Source organism: Lycorma delicatula, chromosome 1 (assembly GCF_047948215.1).
Source record: "Lycorma delicatula isolate Av1 chromosome 1, ASM4794821v1, whole genome shotgun sequence".
Taxonomy (NCBI): Eukaryota; Metazoa; Arthropoda; class Insecta; order Hemiptera; family Fulgoridae; genus Lycorma; species Lycorma delicatula.
In genome coordinates, this window is record NC_134455.1 from 61,055,228 (window position 1) to 61,079,454 (window position 24,227).

At 33.4% G+C, this 24,227-nt stretch overlaps 1 protein-coding gene across 1 annotated transcript in view; it reads left to right on the plus strand.

The window, feature by feature from the left end:
* LOC142317518 (neprilysin-4-like) overlaps positions 1-13,280 on the plus strand; it is a 101,175-nt gene extending 87,895 nt beyond the window's left edge. The window contains exons 14-16 of the mRNA XM_075354079.1: positions 1,435-1,541; positions 4,683-4,855; positions 13,181-13,280. Of these exons, the coding sequence (XP_075210194.1) occupies positions 1,435-1,541; positions 4,683-4,855; positions 13,181-13,280 (380 nt within the window). The remainder of the gene's footprint in view (positions 1-1,434; positions 1,542-4,682; positions 4,856-13,180) is intronic.
* Positions 13,281-24,227: the final 10,947 nt, after the last annotated feature.

A 24,227-nucleotide genomic window follows, 5' to 3' on the forward strand; every position in this document is an offset into this window, starting at 1 on the left:
TCTTACATTCAAGGCTTTACAGGTGATAAAATGGAGAAAATGTCCAATTTATAAACATACACTTTGGAAAAATATAGAAGATGCTAGTAAGGTGGCCTGGTTATAACCTAGCAGAAAACATAATTGCTGTGTAAGTATTCTTACACAATAAAAGAAATTGTTTTTTTAACAGATTAAAAATCTTATAATGTAAACATATTAAAATAATCAGGGTAAAAGTTTTAAAAAATCTTGGCTTATAAATTTTACAAAATTTCATTTATTTATTTTTTTTGAAGGCATTTTATTTTCTTTGGCACTAAAATATTATTTTCCTTTTTTAGCAAGCTAATATTTATTAAGTATCATAATTTGTCTTAATTTTTCCCTTTTACCACTGCAAATGTAAGCACTTAATCTACTTTTGCCTAGATTAGATCATATCCCAGTCAAAACTCACCCAAGTGTTTTAATGAAGCAATATTTTTAAATAAATGTCTTTCTTTAAGGGACAGTGTCTTTTTCACTTAAATCCTTTATTCACTGTCAGTAGTGTTTTATCTTAGCCATTCTTAATAAGTTATTGATATGTTTTCAGTTTGAGATATATTCTGACATATTTAATTTTAATTTGACACAGTGTTTACTGTAAACATGTATCCGTTTAAATTCAGATGCCATTTTATTAAACGTTATGTTACTTTAAATTTTTAATGGTAGTATTTGTAATGAATATATTATGTTAATCAATATTAACCAACTGTTTACTTCCTGTGCAGGCAATTTAAGCTAAAAAACCATTTATTATGCAATAGTTATCAGTGAAAAATTGATATAAATGAATCACATGAGACTCTAAAAAATTAAGGTTAAATCAAATACATTGCATTCTCTTTACGTGCATGTTATGTACAAGTATAATTAGAGAAACACACGTGTGCACTTGTATGCAGATGGAGGATGAATTATGGAAAGCAGAAAATTTGAGAGATGTTACTATGTATTTAATTTGATACAAGATTAGAATACATAACATTTTTTTAATTTGCACTTGAAAAATATACTAGTTGCCCAGTGTATTTCCAGTTGCTGGCTCACCATCTTTTTAACTATCATTCCAGCATAACTGAATTCTCTTTTAAATACTTCTTTCTAAACATACTACAGTCATTTACTTGAATCATCTCTTGTTGCTTTTCAGGTTAAAGTAGTGTAACTAAATTTTGGTTAATATAAAAAATAAATTTGAGTATAAGTTGTTATAACATAAAAGCTGTAGAAAGGCTCACTAGGGACTACTGAAGACAAAATCTTCTCTGAATTCTTCAGTGTGTTAGCGACATCTTCCAATTATTCTTTGCCAAAAGTCTTATCACAATGCTTTCCTGGTCTAATTCAAAGAAAGCCTAGCATTTATATAACAAAATTGCATGTTTCTTATCTTTTTTTTTACAGAACAATATAGCAAATATGTGGTACAAGAAGTTGGTATTCCCTTAGATGGTATTAATACACAAGGTGAAAATATAGCGGACAATGCAGGAATAAAACAAGCATACAAAGTAAGTGAAAAATATTTTAGAAATCAGATATTTTGAAAGTAATTTAAAATGCTACTTATTTTGACTCCAGTAGAGTGTAGTTTGATACTTTTTATTAGTTCCACAATTATAACATTTGCAGGCATCCTGACAAAATAGAGTTATGTAAGTTGTAATAAATAATGATACAGGCACATTTAAAAAAAGCATATTCCACTTTATACCCCTCTTACAAGGATAGCTGAGGTTTAATAATATTGTAAGGCAGTAGAAGAATCAATTTTTATCTTGAAATATCTGAATAATTAATACAGATTTAACTTTTTTTAAATTAAGAAGATAAGAACAGCTTCTTAATTAAATTTTTTAACTCTTCTAGTAAAACCTTTCTGCTGACCTTTTTATTGTAATGCTCATATATTTTGCTTTCATTCAATTGTTTACAGATTCAAATAATAGTTAAATTTTAATTTTATGGAGTAACTCAATATCTAATGAAACAAACTTCTACTTAACTGATGTTCTTTTCACAATTATTGGGAAAATTAAGTTAAATCAGCTGAAGGGTTGTTGAGTTACTCAATGCTCAGTAAAAAAATTGTATTTTAATAATTATAAATAGGTGTTAAGAAATAAAATATTCACATCAATTTTTAGGTGCCTTAATTTTTTTTTATATAGAGAAATCTGAAGGACTTGAAATAACTGATTGGAATGAAATATGTACTGATGAATCAATAGTTTTGATGTGGCTACCTAGTGTTTCAGAACGTAGAAATAAGTAAGGTAAAAAAATTATGTGAATATACTTTCAGAACCCGATGGGACAGATCTTAACCTTGCTGAATATGCTGGTTTTCTGGATGGAAAGGCCATGCTACAAAAGAAAGGCCATGCAAAAAAGGCCGTGTTTTGCATTTGGTGGATGAAATATGAAATCAGAACCTTCATGATACATGTATAATTAATATAACTCATATGTCTTATTTAGGAAATTGTTAGATGTGAATGTACTTAACTGGTACTTTTTTAAAATATTAAAAATATTTGTGAAAGAAATGAAAAAGAAACATCTACTGATATTTGTAAAATGCAATTGAAAACTGATGAGACATTGTGCCAACATTCACTTGGAAAAGAGTGGTGTGATAAAAGTTGAATTTGTATCTGTAGGGCACAAAAGTGAACATGTGAAACTGTAAATCAAAACAGCAAAAACTGAAAAAGCCTACAAATCAATGAAACAAATAAGTCGGATTGGCCATCAGAATCAAATACTGTAGAGCAAACAATTCCCTGGTATAAAAATATTAGTTATTTACATTATTGAGTTGAAGTCACTCAATTTATCTGTCAGAAAAGACCAAATAACATTCTATTATTTTTGGTTAGCAGTACTAGAAAATGAATCACATTATCACCAGAACCAGTAATCACTTCATAGGAAGAGGTGAAACCAGTTGGAACACTGCATTCTCAGGAAAAAAGTAACTCCAAAAAATAGAGAGTAAAAATATGAAGTGTTTTTGCAAGACATGTCCTGATTTTCCTGGTATGTCTTTTGTTTTGAACCAAATCATAAATAAGTAGACCCAGTCCTTACAAATATGTAATAATTGGAGAAATAAAGAACAAATTATTCTTTTTCAGTGAGTAATAAGTAAAATTTTGATATTAAGCTGCATGAAGTACAGATAATAATTTTACATTTTTCTTTTAAATATCAATATATATTACTGCTAAACATTATTGTAGTATTACAATCTCTAAAAAAAAAAATTATTTATCAGTAATAAATTTTGAAAATTATAAGCCTTATCATTTCCTTTCCTCCTAGGCAAGTGTTTACAGCTATAAAAGTTGCCTCTCACACCCTAATAGAAGGAAAAAAACTATTATTCAGTACAGAACTGAAGGTCAAGTTTGTTGTTTAAGCTAAATTCTACCGCCACATATGTGTCCACTGATCCCATGGCAGTTTTATTCCTAAGGGCCAATGCTGCCACATACATATCATAAATTTTAATTCTAAAATAATGAAAAACTGTTTATTAGGGAAAACCTTGAATAAAATCAATTAAACAATAATAATAAATTAAACATGTCGGGTTTATTTATGAGTTATGCAGGGCACTGAATATGTTAATTAAAATAATTCTACTTTATGGCCCAAAAGTCATTGTGTTTGTGTATTTTATGTAGAGTCATTAATTAGATACAGTATGATTTTCATGGGGAAACCTGTTATATCACAAAAATATTTAAAATAAATTAAAAATCCCAACAATTTTCAAATAAAAAAATCTTTTAGATGTTGGGAGTAAATAGCAAACTCTAACAGCAAGTTCTTTCATTTTTCATTCATTTACGTAATGGAGTTGATAGCTTTTACCTGTAAACACCAGAATAGATGAGAAGCAGGCAGAGATTTGCATGGATATTGTACAAGATTTGAAAGAGCTGTTCTGTGGCTAGTTATGAATTGTTCTGTGAGATCTTAAGCAGGCAACTCTCTTGGAGGAATCAGCATTACCAAAAAGCAATACCGAAACACCATTCTGGTACTGCTTTTTGGTAGAAATAAAAAATTGTCCTTTTACAAATTGTTTTATTTTAAGCCAATAAAAACTAAAACATAAATTACAAAAATCAGATCGCAAGAAAATAGTGTACTTGCTTTGGATACCTGTAGGCAAAAGGTTGCAAAAATAAGTTACTAAAAATCTAATTAATGAAAAAAAATCAGTGAAAAAGGTAAGCTTTATTTCTTATAAATCTAAACATCAAAATGAATATGTATTTTACATAACACTGTCATGTAGCCACATGCTTGTGTCTGTAAAGCACATTCTTGTGGTCTGCTATGATCTAGTGCTGGAAAATCCATGACTGCACCTCTATTACATGAGTCAGAAACTAGTTATTAAATACTTGTATGTCTATATTTAAAGATAGAAATGAATCACCAAAACGATTTAGGAAAGTGGACATCATAAATTGTTTGTAATATAAAAGTGGTTTGGAAAGGAAAAGCAGTTTTATGATGTCTTTGGAAACTTAAATTTACAGTATGAGAAAAATAAATATTAACTATTACATTAATTTATATATCTTCTAAAATAGCATACTTATAAAGAATCAGAAGTAAATTACTTTTTCCAGGCATACTCAAAATGGCTTAGTACACATGATGATGATGATGAACTTCCTGGATTAAATTTGACTGGTAATCAGTTATTCTTTCTAAACTTCGGCCAGGTTTGGTGTGGTAACACCAGACCTGAAGCTTCTAAAAATGGACTTAAAACTGCTGTACATTCACCTGGAAAATTTAGGTACATTTCTATTTTATTTATTTTAATTTTTAATATGAATAATTAGCAAACTCGTTTCATAAGTTCTTCCTGAAACACTGCAGACTATACCATTCGTATGACTACAAAATAATAATACCTGTTAGTTTTTTAAAATAACTAACAGATATTTAATTAGTATTGTGTTTCCTGCAATTATTTTATAATTTTTAAAAATATTTCTCCGATTATAATGAAATATTCTTTTGATTAGTCTAAAACCGCTGGTTTTTATTTTTTGCCAAATCCAAACTTTTTTGCCTATAAGATAAAACAAAAAATAATCTTTTTATATATAGACAATTTGAATCAAAATTAGTAAAGTTACTTTTTAAAATTAACTACGAAGCTAATTTAAATATTAATAAAAGAGAAAAAGCAAGGTGATTAAAAATCAATGTGAAAAGTGTTTTTAAAAAAATTTAGTGTAATTAAAAGACAAGAATTGGAGACCAGAATACTGGTCTTGAAGTCTACGCAGATAAATAATAAATTTAAATAATTCTTTATAAACTTACAGAGAAAGTTCAATATTTTTACTTATTGTTTTATTATAAGTTGTCACATAAAACAATTTACAAAAATAAATGGTTAAACCAACAACAAATGACAGTGGCAGAAAAAAAATAAAATGGCATAAATATTGAATGGATATTTTTTTAAAAATAATAAAAATCTTTACGACTCTTCTATACCACTGGAAGCATGTTTCTATGAGATCTTAACAAAACTGGCTCAAACAGAAAGCAAGTAGTGATTTTTATTATTTTATAAATGTAAACGGTACTTAGAATTGGTTCCGTAAGTCTATCGTGAAAGCAGTTTAATTTCGCTACCGATGTTTATCGTAAATGTCTTGAATTTGCCAGTTAACAAACACGACGGCATTGAGTTCTTCTAACTGTGTGGCATTCTACGGGGAACCCGGACATGTCGCAACAGATACGCTACATGTCTTTACGAATCTGACGATGTTGTATGGCGTTGCAACAAACGTACTTGCCGGTCGGAATTCAGTATACGTATTGAAACGTGTCTGAAAAAATTGAATCTGTTTTGTTTTGATTCTGTTTTATAACTGGGTGTTCGAACTACCCAATGTTGCTCGGCTATACCGTGAATCTGATATAAGTCCAAATACAGTGATCGACTGGAATAATTTCATTAGAGAAGTTTGTGTCGACTACATTGAACAGCACGGGCAAAATAAAATTGGAGAAAACGATACGGTCGTCGAAATTGATGAGACGCTGATTTTGAGGCGCAAAAATCAAGCTGCTCGCGTCTACCATAAACAAATAGTTTTTTACTAACAAATCTTCATTTTAATGATAATTCAGGGGTGCCTAAATGAAATGAACCAAATTTTGATAGATTGTACAAAATACAACCTTTCCTGGATATGATATCTAAATATTTTACAGAGTGTTACAAACCTCATCAAAATGCTGTAGATGAAAGTATGGTAAAATTTAAAGGGAGAAGCGTAATAAAGCAGTTTATGAGGGATAAACCAATTAAACGTGGATACAAGATTTGGATGTTATATGACGAATCTGCATATAATTTAAAATTGCAGATTTATTTGGGGAAAAATAAAAATAAAATAAAAATCCAAAACTACCCTTTCTCCTAAGAAAGGGTAGTTTTGGATCTAACTGAAGGTTTACAAAACAAAATCACATAGTTTATCTAGACAACTTCTTTTCTTCGATTCAGTTCTTCGAGAAATTACCTAAGTCTAAGAAAATACTTGCTTGTGGTATGATAAATATAAAACGAAAAGGTTTACCACTACTTATAAATGAAAGAAACATGGAAAGAGGAGAGTTCTCATTTGCAGTAAGCAATAGTGGTCTGGCGTATTACAGATGGAAAAACAGTAAAGGCGTGAATGTTCTATGCTCTGCTCATGATCCTTCACAAGTTTCAGAAGTAAGAAGAAAACAAAAAGACGGAAGCAGAAAGATGTACTCGTTTCCACTTGTTGTAAAGGAATATAACTCACATGAATTTTGTTGACAAGTTTGACAGGTTGAAGAGCTACTACAAGATTGACCGTAAAAGCAAAAGATGGTACATGTGAGGTTTTTCTTCCATTTTATTGACTGTTGTGTTACAAATGCATTTGTAATTAATAAGGAAATGACAATTGAACAGTACACAAACAAAGACTTTAGGCGAGCTATATACAAAGCCATATTTGCTGGAAACATTGTTGCTGCAAAAAAGGTATTCAACAAACAAACTCAGGACCTTCATGTATGGCAAGAAAAAACCTGTTGTGGATTTAAGAGTTAGATTGGAATCTAGCTTGTCATCAGCCAAAACACTTAGATCTCCCTTGTCTGTGTGCACTGTATAGCACAAAGGCAAATCCAGTTCGGTCATGGTGGAAGTGTGATGTGTGTGATGTTGCTTTCTGCTTTAAGAGTAGGTAAGACCTGCTTCAATGACTTTCATTTAAAGAAAATGTAATTGAATGCGAATGTTTTTTTATAATTATATACAGAATACCCAAGTGGGGCTGTGGTTACACCACGTAACCACCTTTAAGTTTATAAATATAGTATTTTTTTTAAAATAATGAGTTTTTTTTGCCCTTTCATTTTGATCAGAAGAAATAAGAAAATTGCCAGAAACAATTAAACAGTGCTGAAATATTATCTTGCCCCTTTAAGGGTATGTCAGGTTTGTCTATGTTGCCCCTCAAAGAGTTAATTAAATATAAAAATAGAACAGAATTAAAATGTTCACATCATTTCCCTGTAACATCAAGGAATATGACAGTATTTCTTTCATTTTTATTTCCGTCTTCTTTTATTATTAGGTGTAGAGGTTTAGTGACATGCTGCAATGAATTTTAAAAAGACACTTTGTTTTTTTTTCCTAAATTGTTGCTTTGATTGATTGGGATCAATATTATGGCTTTGGTGCACTTCCTTCAGATAAACTTCTCAACTTCATTATAAAAATTCCGGTCTTATAAATTTGGTCTAAATGTAACAATAGAACACTTCAGCTGTTGCTGTATTCATTAGTAATTCCATTGTAAAACAGGCTAAGTCATCATTCATCATCTAACTGATGCCCACTTCCTTTCTTTTACTTCAGATATTTACTTCATTATGTTCATCCATTCAACCTTTTTCTCTGTAAGATATCTTTCTATTTATTATTTTTAAGTGGAATATTCCACTGACGTAGTACAAAGTATATTGTGAATTAGAAGATTTAAATCAAAGCCTAAACTTACTACCTTAACTATTTAGTATTAAGGAGCAAAAGAGATTCTTCAATAGAGTAAATATATTTTTCAGTTAAACTGCTTCAGTCTCATAAAAATTTGTCTTTTCATAACAAGTACCAGTTATCATATAGCAATTTCTTCATGATCTTTGGTACTGCATAAGATGACTTACATTCAAATAATGATGTTCTATGTAGTTCCACAAGCTAATTATTTGCCTGTTTTTTATGTTAAAGCTGCTTACAAAAAAATAAATTATTGCATTGCAAGTGAAAAATTAAGGAATCATCACTGATTTTAAGCCCACAGACTGTGAGCACAAAATTTTTAGACATAGCATAAATTTATTGGCTTTCATAATGCATTTTCTACATCCTCATTATAATTTTAGATAATGATTCTCAAACAGTTTGTGTGTGATCATGAGATCGTCAGTTCATGATAACTTATTTTTATTAGTTTATCCTATATTAAATCTTAGAGATATGTGTTAGCTTATGTTTTGCCGTGTTTTCTATATATTAATGCAAAAATTCATGGTCAAAATCTTTAATTAGATTACAAAATATTGATATAATCTTTTCTTTGTAAGTTATTAAGGCAGTTTTTGTAGCTTTCTTTTTTCTAAACTAGTGTCAATCAGCTATTAATGTTATTATATTTATAACTGCATTATATTTTTATTCAGAAGAGAATTTAACCTGTTAAACACTACCCTTTTCAAAAGACTGTTGCACTTCTTTGCTCAATTTGCTTTAGTTTAATTGCTCCTGTTAGAAAATATTATTGAATGAATTGCTAATATCCCTTGATAATTTTTTACTATAAATTCATAACTTTTGACAATTACTATTTCCTGAATTAGCAGTTTCTCTTTATTAATCTCTTTCCACATGGGGAAAATAATTTGAAAATTCTTTTAAATCTCCTACAACTTGGATGTTACTTTGAAACCTCTTGCAACTTTTTCCCAATGTTCAAACAGGCCCTTTGGAAAACATAGCAGAATTTTTTTTAGTTTTACCTTATTTCAATGTAGACAAAGAAATCTAATAATATTATTTTAATAACATTGTAATAAGAGAGGGATGAAACACTTTTTTTGTCATTTCTGGACATCATATTCTAATCTATTGCATTATTACATTACATTAGAATGTCATTTTGCTTATTTATTTGAGCAGTTTCATTCAGGAATGAAGGATAATAACCCAATTTTTCCCCCTTTTTTCATCAGTTATTATTTTGCTTGATATCTTCACACTGAATTAACTGATTTTGTATAATGCCATTTAATTAGTCCAAGGAAATGAGGAATATTCTGGCTTCACTGGGAAAGTTAATTTTGTTAACTCTTTGCTACATTTTTTTATTCTGTTTTAATTTTTTAGTTCAAGCTGTTCTTATTTCTTTCCATCAATAAATCTTTCCTTAACCTGTGATCTTAGGTTCAACAGTCTTACAGTACCCATTAATTTCTGGATAAGTGACTATTTTTAAAGCTGCTTTTTCTTAATCAGATAAGTTCAGATTAAGTTATTTACATAACTAAATAAAAAAAACTGCAAATAACTTAATCTGTTGCATATGAGTATATGTTAATTTTTATATTTCAAATTAGGTTCTCTTTTTTTAATTGACTGACCAGTTAACCTTCTTGAACCATATTTTTAAATTGCTTCAATGTAGGTATCACTTTTTTTTTGTTTTTTACCAGTCATCTCATATTTAAGTTTCAAATTATAATTTATATTGGGACTTAATTTGTAGAATAAATTACATTTTTTGATAATTTTTTAACAAATATGTTCATAATGCTTTTAATTTCACTTCATGGTTTATAATAATGTCCAAATGTTTTGACAATCCCAAATCTGAAATTTTCAATCTATTGGTCTTGGTAATGTTAGTAATGACTTTAGTTTTGTTGTAATCTATTTGGTATGTAGGTATTCATTTAATAATCTTAATTTATTTTAATTATTGTATACAGCTGAAAGAACTTTTGTAACTGAAGAGCTACAAAATGTCATTTGCAAATGAATCCACCTCATCTTTATAAAATATACTGACTAGGGTCATTCAACAAACAATATTTACAACAGCAGCTGTAGTTTACTCACTTGCTGAACTCCACAAGTATTTATGCTTTCATCTGATTAATTATTTACAATTTTAACAGAGGCTTCAAAATAATTAGTAAATCTCTCCTCCTAATTCCTAAATGATGAAATTGCTCTAGTAATAAATTTCTTCTATTTCAAAAGCCCACTTCAAAACTCTAAACATGGATTGTTATCTAGGTCAGTTAAAGAATTGATCTATTTGTTTAAAAAGGGTTGATTCACTATTATATCTGTTTATAGATGCACTCAGTTTAAGTTCTTCTGCTTGAGTGTGATTCTGAACTTTTGTAATCAGAATGATACATGTCATCTTTTCCCATTTGGGCATTTAACACAAAATTATAAATTATTTACACCAAAAACTGAGCAACATTCAAAAGTTTTCTTTTATAACTATTAATATTAACAAACACTCCTCTGTGATTTTTCTTTTATCACCATATTTTGCAGTTCTGGCGAAATGATCCCACAAATTCTGTTAAGAGTTACTTTTACTTGCATTATTAAATTTATTTGTTTGCAAAGCAGAAACACTTATTTTATTTACATTTTCAGTAAAATTCACAATACTTTATTAAAAAAAGAATCATTTAACCTCTTAACTGATTTAATCCTAATATTCTTATTACTAGTACATTCCACTGTACTATCACGTTAATAAATTCCAATATTAATTTGTTTTCTAAAAAGTTCTTTAAGAATTCTCCAATTCTTTTTTCTGTTTCTTTTCCATTACGTTCATGTTGCACTACATCTACTTTTCATTTCTTGAGTCATTAATTTCAAGTCATTAATTTTATTTTCAATGATTACATCTTTAAACTTAATATTAAATTTATTGTTCATTTTTTCCTTTGTACAGATGTTTACTTTCATATGACATTGTAAACATTCATATAAAATTTTAGGATTTTAATCCATATTGTGTATATTTTGATTAACTTTTTGGATGTATTTCATCATATATCTTAAAATCTTTTTCTATCTAAATGAACCTATCTAGTACTTTGGTCACTGCTAACATGTTGAAAGATTTCATTTAGTGTCATCATAATCATTATGATCACTAATTTTGTAATTGTCCAGTACTTTACATTCTAGTACTTGTATATTTGAAGAAATTAAATTTGTTTGTGTAGCACAATAATTAGTAATTCAAATTAATATTTTTTTACTATCTTTACAGTGTAAAATATTTACAGTGTTACAAATGATTTAGAAACAAATCATGGTTTAAAACATATAAAAGTTTAAATCTCCCAATATAATTAAATTCTATTTAAAGTTTGTTTCTAAATATATATTCATTTTATTTATAAATTCTATTTTGTTACTGCTAGATGAAAATGACAAACCCACAAAGAGCTTCCTAAAAAGTCATAGTTTCTTTACATTCATATTTACACCAGATATCCAATTAAGCCTTAATTCAAATTGTTTCACTTCTATTATGTTTCTTTATAAATAAAAATATGCCAATATGTACACTAATTGATGTACCTTGATATTATAATTATGTTTATATTATAATTATATAATTATAAGTTCATCCACACAATCTGCAATAAGGATTTCAGTGAGTGATACTATTAATGAGTCATTCTGATAAATAAATTAGTTAATAAGTCCTTGTAATGTAGGAAGCCTTGTATATTTATGCATACAATGAGTATCTGTATAATGTTTTGGCACCCCCTCTTCATATTTTATTGTTAAATCATTCTCTAATTCTTTCACCCATTTATTTAGTTCTTCTCTTATCTTAATAAATGTTTTCCTTTCCATGCATATTTTGTTAGGTGCATACACAATCATAGATTGTTTTGCTAGTAACTAGATTTGTTTTAAAAAACACTCTCCAAACTGATTCAATATTCTTAAAAATATTCAATAATAATCTTTTGGTATTTTCCTTGTATCTGTGCATCCTCACTAACTTGACTAATTCTTTATTTCTAGCATTCTGCTGCCTCAGTATATTTTTAACAATCTTTTTGTCATATATTAGCCTTTGTTCAATATTATCAAATATATACTCTCTTCAGCATTAAACAGTATTGCATCTATAAAACATTTTTTCATTAATAATTATTTCAGTGACAATATTATGAGAAAAAATATTTTCATTCCATTTTTGAATCAGCTGTTTCCTCTTCTAACATACAACATTTTTTAAGTCATTTATTGTAACCATATTACCTTTTTTTTACTATTATACAGTTCACATAGTTCCAATAAATTATTAAATAACACAGAACTAATTACTCATGAGTATGTCAACTTGTCGTAAGCCATTATTTTCAGAGTATTTTTGTAAAGTGGTTTTGGATTCTGACCTTTGTAAACTTTAAATATTTCATATCAAATTTGCATATCTATTAATCACACTGTATTCCTTTTCTTCATTTCAATAACTATATAATTAATGAAGTTCTCTTTGGTTCTCTATCCTTTCCCCTGTTCCATGTTTCAAAAATCTGTAATTGTAAGGGTCTTCAGTTAAGTTACTGTGCCACCCTTGTATTATTTCTTTCAGTCGAATAAATCTTTTTGAATTCAGATTTGTGGAAGATTGTCTCACACATCCCTAATAACACAACAGAAGCACTGCCTTACAGTCTTCAATCATACTGCACTTGTTTGTAAAAGATGATTAGCAGAGGTATTGTAAGAACAGTAGCAGTATTAGCTCAGAAAAAAGTTTGTTTTTCATATAATTTTTACATTTGTCTGCTATTGTCCTTTGATATATGGTAGGTGATTTATATCATTCATCCTACTTTATAATTCTGTTGAAATGATGCACTGTTAATGTATGAACTGAAATAGAAAGTATGGCTAGAAAATAGTCTCTCTTAGTTCATATTATTATTTACTTTTTAAATTTATTTAATAACACAATTTTTAAAAATAATGGATGTTTTTTTACAGAGTTATAGGTACATTATCAAACAGCGAGGATTTCTCTAAAGTTTTTAAATGTGCACCAGGTTCACCTATGAATCCTGTAAAAAAATGTTCAGTCTGGTAGTTTTCTTCAATTATAATTAGTTAGTCATGCAATTATATTATTAATGGATATTATGAATCAAAATTTTACAGACTTATTCATAAGTAAATGTATATAATTTTTAAATAAAGTAAATAAATAAACAGTGGAAAATTATAACGCCATTACTTTTATTCTTCCAATATTATTTATGATTATATAAGTTATATAGAAACTTATTTCATGAAAATAAATCAGAAATATATACTTTTTGACAAAGAAAATAAGTAAGCAGTGGATAAATGATATAATTACATTAAATATTATTGTCATAATATTAAATTATTGAAATATAATTATAGATTACTAAATTGTAAAGCAGTTTATTTTATGAAAATAAAATCTTTATTCTTATTTTATATAAAATGTGTTTAATGGTACAGCTTTTTACTTGGCAAGAGTTCCTCAATGTACTTTCAGCCAACAACAAAGAACTTGACAAAAACAATATATTAAAAAAAAAACACACAAATCAAATAAATTATTTAATTGAAACAAGAAAAGGAGTTTTCTAACCACTTATATGGATGGTAATGATGACCAACCATTGTAATGTTGACTATGAATAACTTGATGTAGATAATTATCTCTAAAAAGATAATCTTGTGGAAGCACAATTTTCACTTACTTCAAAAGTGAGTTGTGATAGTTTTTGTGTGACAGCATTTTATAATGCATATTATCATGTTGATAAATGAATCCAACCAAAAACTGCTAATATGAAACAGTTTGGTTTCTTAAAATTTGTATATTCAAAATACTTAATTATATAGCATGTGATTCTAAAATACTAATTGATAAAAACTTATCACTTATAAAAATTAATAAGTATTACAGTAGTTGATAAATATATTGAAAATTACTTATGTAATAAACACATCTGTATTACTTAATAAAATGCATTCTATTATTTCAACCTGGTCCTAGAACTAGAAATAGCCAGGTAGCAAAATTTGAAATTAACCATAAAAAATAACCAAAATGATGTAATTATAAAGAAAAAACATGGACCTGTGTCACCAGTTGAACCAAGATATTGAAAGAATGAAGAACTTTGACTTTGTTTTGATATCTATACCTTCTATAGGACTAGCACTCTTTTTTTGATGTCAGACTCACCTTCCGACTCCTTTAATCTTTAGGTTAGTGTTTATTACCATGAACATTTTTTACTGTAATTAAAATGTACCACTACTTCTATTCTTATTTTTCCTGGTTTCCAGTGTGTTTTTGTTTGTTTATGCTTAAGGTTGTTGCATATGCTGTATCTTTGTTATTTAAAATATTGTTTCTGAACGATAAATCTATTTTTGTTCTTCAATTGGCTTAATATTATTTTTGAATAAGTAATAATTATTTCAGTTGTTCACTTTTTTATTTTTTTAAATGTTTTTATTACTTTTAATCAAATCATTCTGTAGTTTAATGTTTTGAATATACTTCGCTGTACCGACAAAGGAAATTAAAAGTCTGACAGAAATTGTGCTGTGAGAAGGAACAAACTAATTTCAACAACAAACATGAGAGGGCTGATAAAAATGAATTTACAACATTTATGATCCGTTTTTTTGCAATTAATTCTTTGAATAATACAATATTATTCTTGAAAAAGTGTGCCTGGAGAGCAAGAAGCCTGAACCTCTTTGATACCAATAAGTTTGTTCTCTCTTTTTTCTTCAGAGGATTTCAGACCCTCACAAAATTTGTTGATATTTAACACCCCCAAAAAAAAGTGGTTCTGAAGTGTCAAGAGTATGTGACATATGGTTTTTGTGCTATCAGACTTTATTGCTTAGGAAGGGAAAGAAATGGTATGAATTCCTACACAGCCTATGACAGTAAGAGCTTTTAAACAACAAAGGATTTTTCAGATACGTTCAGATGACCTTGAGATTACCCTAGATGAACAAGAATACATTTGTAAAAATTATATATATATATATTGTACATATGTATATGTATATATTGACCTTCGGCGACCTCTGGCGGACAGCTAAGACTACGCAGTTTCAGTCGCTATGGAGCGTAGAACATCGTGTGTTTGCCGCCGAGCACTTTTTTAGAAACAACGATTCTGTGGTCACGATTCAACGTCTTTTCCGTCGAAATTTTAATGTCGAACGTCGAGGTGCAGTTCTAGATCGAAACACCATACTCCGATGGTTGAGGCGTGGAAGTGTTGGATCTGTGATAAAGAAAAAACCACCTGTTCTCGGTTCAGTCCGAACTCCGGAAAACTGCAGAAGGGCAGATCTTGCTAATTCGAAACGCTCCGCTAGCGACAGGCTGTAGTGCTGGATATGTCACGTCATTCGCTTCATCGCATCTTACATGGTGATCTCAAATTTCACCCACACAAAATAATGATCGTCCAACAGCTAACTGTAAGGGATTTTGTGCAACGCTAAGAATTTTGTGACATAATGAACGCCATTTTTACGAAAGGTGCAAACTCCCAGGTAATGATGAATGGCGAAGCCCGTTTCCATCTGGATGGCTATGTTAATGTAACGTCAGAGTACCCAGATGAACTACACCAAAAACTCTACTCAGCTCAAAAGTAACAGTATGGCGCGGTGTCTCCAAGGTAGGGACTGTTGCCGGCCTCCGTGGCGCGAGTGGTAGTTTCTCGGCCTTTCATCCAGAGGTCCCGGGTTCGAATCCGGTCAGGCATGGCATTTTCATACGCTACAAATCATTCACCTCATCCTCAGAAGAAATATAATGGTGTTCCCGGAGATTAAAAAAAAATAGGGATTGTTGGTCCTTACTTTACTTTTTTGAAGATGGGGAACTGCAGTTACAGTTACATCAGCCGCTACATCGACATGCTAAATAGCTTCCTGCACCCAAAACTGGAAAGGCATCGGATGAACATGAGAGAAATGTGGTTCCAACAGGATGGCGCCACAGCTCACACGGTGAGAGCATCGATTGAAGTAGTTCGACAAATGTTTTCTGGACACGTCATTTCACGATTTGGCGATGTTTCTCGGCCCGTCTCTCCCGGTCTATCGATTTGTGACTTCTTTTTGTGAGACTACATGAAATCAAAAGTGTACGTGAACAAACCAAACACAATCGAAGACCTGAAAATTTTCATTCGTCAAGAAATTGAAGCTGTGTCAAATGAAATGTTGGAGAAAGCCGTCCAGAGCTTTGAGGAGAGGTTCCGAATTTTCGACCGACAAGAAGGGTGTCATCTTACTCACATTGTTTTACGAAACTAATAAAGGTATGTTGATTTCAAAAATGCAATAAAAATATTATTTAATGTAAAACTTTTTTTCTATAATTAAAACAACCGAAGTTATTCAGTAGTGAAAAATATGCATTCCTCTGCTCCACTCTTTACATATATAGGACGTTTCATTTTAATCGCCCCAGGAGATTTTCTCGTAAACTACATACAATACAAAAAAATGACCTAACAGAAGTTAGTCAAATTGGAGAGGGACACCTCATGGTAACATTGGATTTCACCTTAAACTTGATCTATTTTAAGGTTAACACGATTTAAAAAAAATGAAATGACCTATTTTTGATCCCACCAATGAAAAGAGTAAAACACGACCGTGGACGTTTTTGAAGGTCATAAGCTAACCTTAAGAGGTAGTGTTATACGATAATATCAAGTAATTTTTATTCTCTTTGCCATAGTGCCTGGAATAAAAATATTCCAGGAATATTGTATGACTTTTACATAACACCATTTCTGATAGAGATATTAGCTTTATGACTTTCAAAAAGAGGTTCAAGGTCATATGTGTGCCCACATATTTCAATGTACAATTTTCTTCTCTTTTCATTGATGGGGTCAAAAATAGGTCAATCCATTTTTAAAAATCGTGTTAACCATAAAATAAGGTCAAATCCAAGAACACCATAAGGCGTCCCTCTCCAATCTGAGTGACTTTTGTTTGGTATTTTTTTTTTTTATTGTGCGTAGTTTACGATAAAATTGCCTGGGGCGATTAAAATGAAAAAAGGTCCGAGGTCATATTGTGACCTTATACTTAAATATAAAATTTTCTTCCCTTTTCATTGGTGGGGTCGAAAATAGGGTTTCATTTTAAGAAATCGTGTTATATTGAAATAACGGTCAAGTTCAAGGTCAAATCCAAGGTCACCATGAGGTGTCCCCTCCAATCTGAGTAACTTTGATTAGGTCGTTTTTTTTATTGTGCATAGTTTACGAAAAAATCGCCGAGGCGGTGATTAAAATGAAACGTTCTATATATAATACGACAGAATAAATCACAATTCAGAAAACATTCGTTTATTATTATTATTATTTTTTGTTGTTGTATATAATACAGGATTCTTTGATCAGAATGTGTATTTAAATACAAATTGGTTTATTCGTAAATAAATTAATCTAAATTTATTAAAAAATATTACTATCTTTATATTATGAAAAAAAGGCCAGAATTTGCACTATTAATATGAGAAGCCCTTTGTTTTTTGTTTTTTTATAAAGGTGGAGGGAACCATTTACGGGCACCTAGGCAGTGGCGTGCTCGTTAACAGTTCCTGCAAGATGATATTAGGTGCGTATGTGTTCCTGCGCACTACCGACTAGATCTCCACCCCAAGAAACCGCTTATGGAGCATTACTTCAGGGAGGAGGAAACGCCCGCTCACACAATCGGACACCGCAGCCAAGGAACACCAATACAATCAGACTCTCAACACTAAAATACAAAACACAACAAAATACAATTACACCCACACACACACACACACACACACACACACACACACAGTCGGCCCTAACAGACAAACACCAAAAACACACAACAGTCAAACAAATTGCGGTACACACACGCCACTTACATACACGCGCACACACAGCCATCATCATGCTCACTCTCAGGTACTTACCACATACTTACACAGATCTTACCAGGACGACCACAGTATAAGCTTTAGAAGAGGGAAACTTACCTACCGAAACGTGTCAGCGGAGTGACCACGGCTTCATTGCATCCAGTCGAACCCCACAAGATTGGGAGGCCCCTAGACACTCGACCGCAGGCTGTGGTCGCCGCACAGCAACCCATCGTCTCCGCCTTTTCAGTGGCTTCGAGAGCATGCCTACCAAACCTCAGGCGAGCGTCAAACCAGATCCCTAGATATCTAATGGCAGGTTTTGGCAATATTTTCTTCTCCTGAACTCGACCGCCGAGTCGGTGGTCGGCCTTCTTTTTGCCGTAGAAATCACCACGATTTCGGTCTTTTCCGACGCCATGGACAGACCAACACCCTTCATCCAGAAGCTCACTGTGGAAAAGGAGGCCCTTATATTATCAGATACTTCCCTCCGAGTATCTGCATACACGACCAACGCAATGTCGTCGGCAAAGCGGACGACTGTCACACCGGTAGGAAGGGGAACATGGAACACCCCATCATACGTTATGTTCCAGAGGGTCGGGCCGAGAACCAACCCCTGGGGAACTTCCCCAGGGGTTGGTTCTCCGCTATTCACTTCTCGTTCAAGCACTCCATCATGAAACTCATATATCATTCTTCTTTCTTCTAAATAATCACAAATGATTCTCACAAGATATTGAACACCGAGAGTCCTCAGTGCACTGATGATCGCAGTGTGTTCAACGCAGTTAAACGCGTTTCTTACATCCAATGTCACAAACACGCACATCTTGTCTTTGGATAGTCTCCGGCGAGCCGCCATAATATTTCTGCCATTCACGCACCGTAGACACCGTGTCTATCTCAGATCTGCCCCTTCTGAAATTGTATTGTCGGTCATGGATTCCACCTGCTTCTTCGACCGCGCAGGAGAACCGCTGAAGTACCAATCTTTTCAAAATCTTGACAGTCGTTTCAATCATTGACAGTGGACGATAAGAGGCAGGGAGCGCCAACTCTCTGCCCGGCTTCGGGATCAGTACTAAGCATTGCTGCCTCCACCTTCATGGAAATACACCTGGCACGCATTATAGGCATTCAAAAACGCCACAGGATCAGCCCGAATTGCCGAATTAAAGTTCAGGGTCCCGGTGCTCTATCAGTTGGGATTTGACTTACTACCGCATTAAGCTCCCCGACAGTAAATAGTGGTATCATTCCCACCTCAGTCACTTCATTTGTAAATACTTCACCTCCAGCTGGAAATAGCCTCTCTACTATATTCGAATCTCTCCGGGCTCACAAGTCACCGAAATTCTGGGTCTGAGGGCTCTTCTAACCAGTAATTGATATGATGTACCCCAAGGATTATTTTTCAATTCAGCGATAAAACGCCTCCAGCATTCTTTTTTCGATCCGCTATCAGCCGAGCAGCTTCTTCTTTATTTTTTTAAATGTCAAATTTGCTGCCCTGGCTGAATAAATATTGGATCTCGTCGCCGCCCGCCTAGCTCTGAGGCATTCCCTTCTTTTTACTGCAATCTCAGTCGTCCATTGGACGGCCCCTCCAATTATACCTTCAAGGAAGCACTTGGTTGCAAGTACGTGTCAACCAGTCGACCAAACGTGAAGATTTCTCCTCCGCAGTAGGAGCCTCGCTCAGCGTCCGAAGATCCAGCCTCTCGGTAAAGGTACACGGGTTTAGTCTCCTAGCATTCCAGCCCTTCATTGCAGGTCGTCCGCCCCCATTTGACCTGCGGATAGTTACGGTTAACCTACCGGAAAAAAAAAAAAACTTGGTGATCACTTCCCGAGTATTCTTCATAAAATTTCCAATCTCGAATCTTTACAACCGAAATTGTGGAGGCAAAGGTCCAAAATCAAACTTGAGGAACCTCCTCTGAATGTATTAACGTCTCCGCAGTTAACGCACACCAAATCTAGTTCGGCAATGGTCTCCGCCAACAGCCTTTCGCACCGAAAGTTCTAGCCGATCCCCATATCGTCGATCATGCGTTGCAGTCCCCTGCCAACAACGCCGGCCGGTGGGCTGCGAGATCTCTCGACAGTGAGGCCAAAGCTTCCTTGTACTGCTCGGTAGAGAGGTTGTGTGAGAGGTAGCAGGAACAGAGAAATATCCCTTCAACCCTCCCCTCACATAGCTCCTCCCCTCCCCGGTAAACATCCCGGTAGGGAAGGAGACTGCATATCCAGACTGCCGCACGCCCATCCTCTGAGGTCATCCACTCCCGTAACCAGTAGTGTAAGGTTCAGAGATGAGTACCAAATCGGCACCAATCTCCGCCTCATAGCTGCCCATCATGTCATTGGCAAGCTTCGAATGATTAAGGTTAATTTGAGCAATCTTCATCGTCTGGCAGTTATTTGGTCGCTCTTTCCTCGACTATCATGGCAGTTCTTGTTTCACCATAGCTGGTCCTCAAAGAAATCTGCAGGTCCTTCGGCAGTTCCTGTTCAGCTACCACGACGAGTCTCCTGACCATATCCTGTGTCTCAATATCACCCTCCAGATGACGAATTCGGAGCGTCACCATTCTCAATCTGGTCCGGACGGTTTCCTCTTTTAATGTAGTTACAAGCATCTGCTTAAATTCACCGGCCTTACTTCTGCCCTCCTTCACCTTGATTTCCATCATGTCTCTGTCTTCCGAATAGACAGAATTTCCGTTACCTCGGGCACCTTTACTTCGGTCCTGACCGTTTTCTATAAGTCGGCATATGTTGCCGAAGACTTTAAAATCAGTGTCTCGGTCTTGTGCTTTGTTTCCTCCAAAACCTTGCTCTGCTAAGAGGCGGGGAACCTACTCATAGGGAAAATCATATGGAACAGTTGCCCGTCTTTCCTTCACATTCCAATGTTTTGCGTACATATGCGGCAGAGCCCTGCCCATAAATTTTCACCTGTATATTGTCAATCATATCGCCGTTATTTCTTTTAACCTTCATTAAGATATCAATTAATAACTGAGCAAGTTCTGTGTCAACGTATGCGATATGATACTTATTCGTAATCGGAACTTCGCCCACTTCTTCACCGATGAGGCTCGCCTTCAGTTTCGCCGATAAGACGTCACCCTCAGTAAATACGGCATCTGTGGGTGGCGCGCAGCTAGACCATCAATTGTTTTTTTTTTAGTTATTTTTTGTTTTATTTTATATTGTGAATCTTTTAATTTAAATTATTTTTGTTATTTTCAGTTGGATGTTTGATTTATTTTTTTTTCTTTCCCTTTGTTTGGTCTGTGCTCCGAAATTTCTTTAATATCAACTATTGCTAAAGTATTTAGTGCACTTTCTCTCATGTTCGATCAGACCTACCTTCGTATTCTTATATGCCTCCCTCGATCAGTTCTTTTTAATAAAATCGACCATTTCCTCGAGTGGCACACCTTTATTTACCCCGTCAATTACGGGGCAACCCGTTTCTTCGTATGTTTGGATGGCAGTCTCTTTAACCTGTCTCTTCGTGCAACTAGGGTGGCACCATGAACCGTCCTCCCGATTTCCCTCACGGCAATCCCGAGGTCCAGGTTCAGCTTCTTAATAGCTCTTTTAACATTCTTGTCTATGTTCTTATGAAGCTCGTTAATTAGTTTATCTAGCTTCCTCACTTACTCTTTCAATTCCAATGTGGCCTCCTCCTTCTCCTCCTCCACCTCTTCTGTGGAGAGGACTGCCGAACCTTAGCCCTCTTAGCTCCCCTTATGCCTTCCACAGCAGGCTTAGGGGGAAGGCCCGCCCACCTGTGTCATTGCGGTGATGGTCTGATTAGTCGCAACATCCATTACGTCTCGTATCGAAATTATAGTCTCCCCTGCAGTTTCAGCAGCTTCCTCCCGTGTTTCCTCCATAATGGAAGCTTGTATAGAAGAAATTCTCCTCGCTCAGAAATGTGGAACTGGTTCCAAGTTCAACGAGGGGTCACACTCCCTTTTTTGGGGGGGTCTCAGGTTCCACCCACTCCCTTTTGGGGGGGGGGGTCTCAGGTTCCACCAACAGGTAAAATATGTAATAAACAATTACTATTCTAATAATGAGTCAAGCTATTACAGTCCTATCTTATCAACACTGATAAGCTATGGAATTAAAATAAAAATAATTTTAACATTTTAAGTGCTATCAGACTGCAAAAACAATAGTCCCCTATAAGTACACTAATATAATTGCTAATAATAGTTATCAACAACTATCCAGTAAACAGCGTTAACAGAAGAAAACAAGTTCAATAATAGGCATTTTATTACCTAAAGCAATAAGAGGGAATAAGGCAAAGAGGAACTCTCAAGTTTCATACGATCTGGTTCTGGTAGCACCAGAACTTAATTCACTAAAGTGTTAAAGAAAATGGCGACTCCACAACAGAAATCATATTGTGTTCTACGCTTCGCTCAGTGTGAGTCTATAATTACTGTTCAGCGTGATTTCCATAATGAATACGGTGCTGAACCTCCTACCACTCAGAGCATTAGGCGATGATATAGACAATTTAAAGACATGGGTTTTCTGTGCAAGGATAAAATCAAGTGGTCAACCCCGTGTGTCAGACGAAGATATGGAGCGCATCCGTCAGAGTTTCTCACATAGCCTCCAAAAATCAACTTGCCGTGCCAGCAGAGAGCTAAATATTCCCAGAATGTCTATCTGGCGTGTTTTGCATCGATGTTTGCTTGCGAAGCCGTGTAGGATTCAGTTACTGCAAACTCTTTATGAAGATGAGACATAACGACGTATGCAGTTTTGTGAATTCTTCCTTAATAAGGTGGCTGAAGATGACAATTTTGTTACTAGTGTTTAGTGACTTTTCATTTAAGTGGGAAGGTAAACCATAGCAGTGTTAGAATATGGGGTACGAAGAAGCCACATGAATTTGTACTGCATGAGAGAGACTCTTCCAAAGTTAATTTTTTTTGTACAATTTCTCGGGAAAAAGGTGTTCGGTCCCGTTTTCTTAGAGAACACTGTTAGGGGAATAGTGTATCTCGATATGCTTGATAAATGACTTTTCCCGTAGTTACAGACCAATTCAGTTGATTTCATTTTCCAGCAGGACGGAACACCATCTCACTGGAATTTGTATGTTAAAGAATTTTTTAATGATAGGATTTCTCAACGACAGATCGATCAAATGGGGCCTAATGATTCAGTTTTACATCGCTGGCTTCCAAGATCGCCAGACCTCACTATGTGCGATTTTTACTTGTGGGATTTTGTAAAACATTACGTCTATATGCCTTCCCTTTCAGCTACAATGTCGAACAATGCAGTTTGAGCCGATGCGTTGTCCTGATGAAGAACCTATCACTTGTTCTTCCACAATTCGGATCGTCTTTTTTTTACTTTTTCACGGAGTTGAGCAAAGACCCAAAGGTAGTAATGTTGATTAATAGTTTGACCTTCGGGATCTAATTTTTTCGATATTTTGATCCGTTATTGACGAGGAAGGGTAACCCGGTCGAATATCATCTTCAACATCTCGGCCATCTTGGAAACTGCTAAACCACTCAAAAACCCACGCACGTAACAAACATTCATTGCTATATACCTTTTTTTAATAAAATATATATAAGTTTCAGAAGCGGTTTTTCCAAGTCTCAAATGAAATTTCACGACAATTCTTTGCTCCAATAAAGCACTTATTTTTTTCGGCAAAACGAAAAAACAGATGTTATCCAAACGAAGGCCACGGCCAGACTAATATATCTACAGAAACTGGAGTGGCAGCAATCGAAAGAGACGGCTTCACGCTACACAGCTGTCGGTAGTACATATTTGGCGCATGAGCACTTCTTTTGTAGTGGCATTAGTCTTGATAAATAGTGACACCTCGTATTGAACCCTTACGACTTTGTATGTAAAAAAAGACTCCATAAAACTTTAATGCAAAATTAATCTTAAGTTTTTATATTCAATATTTTTTCAAAATATAAACAATTCAATTAGGATGATTCTTTTTGGGACACGCGGATATTGTGTTTAATGAACCAGAATTGGATATAGTATCTGTGAACAATTTTATAATTTTGGACCGGGTGA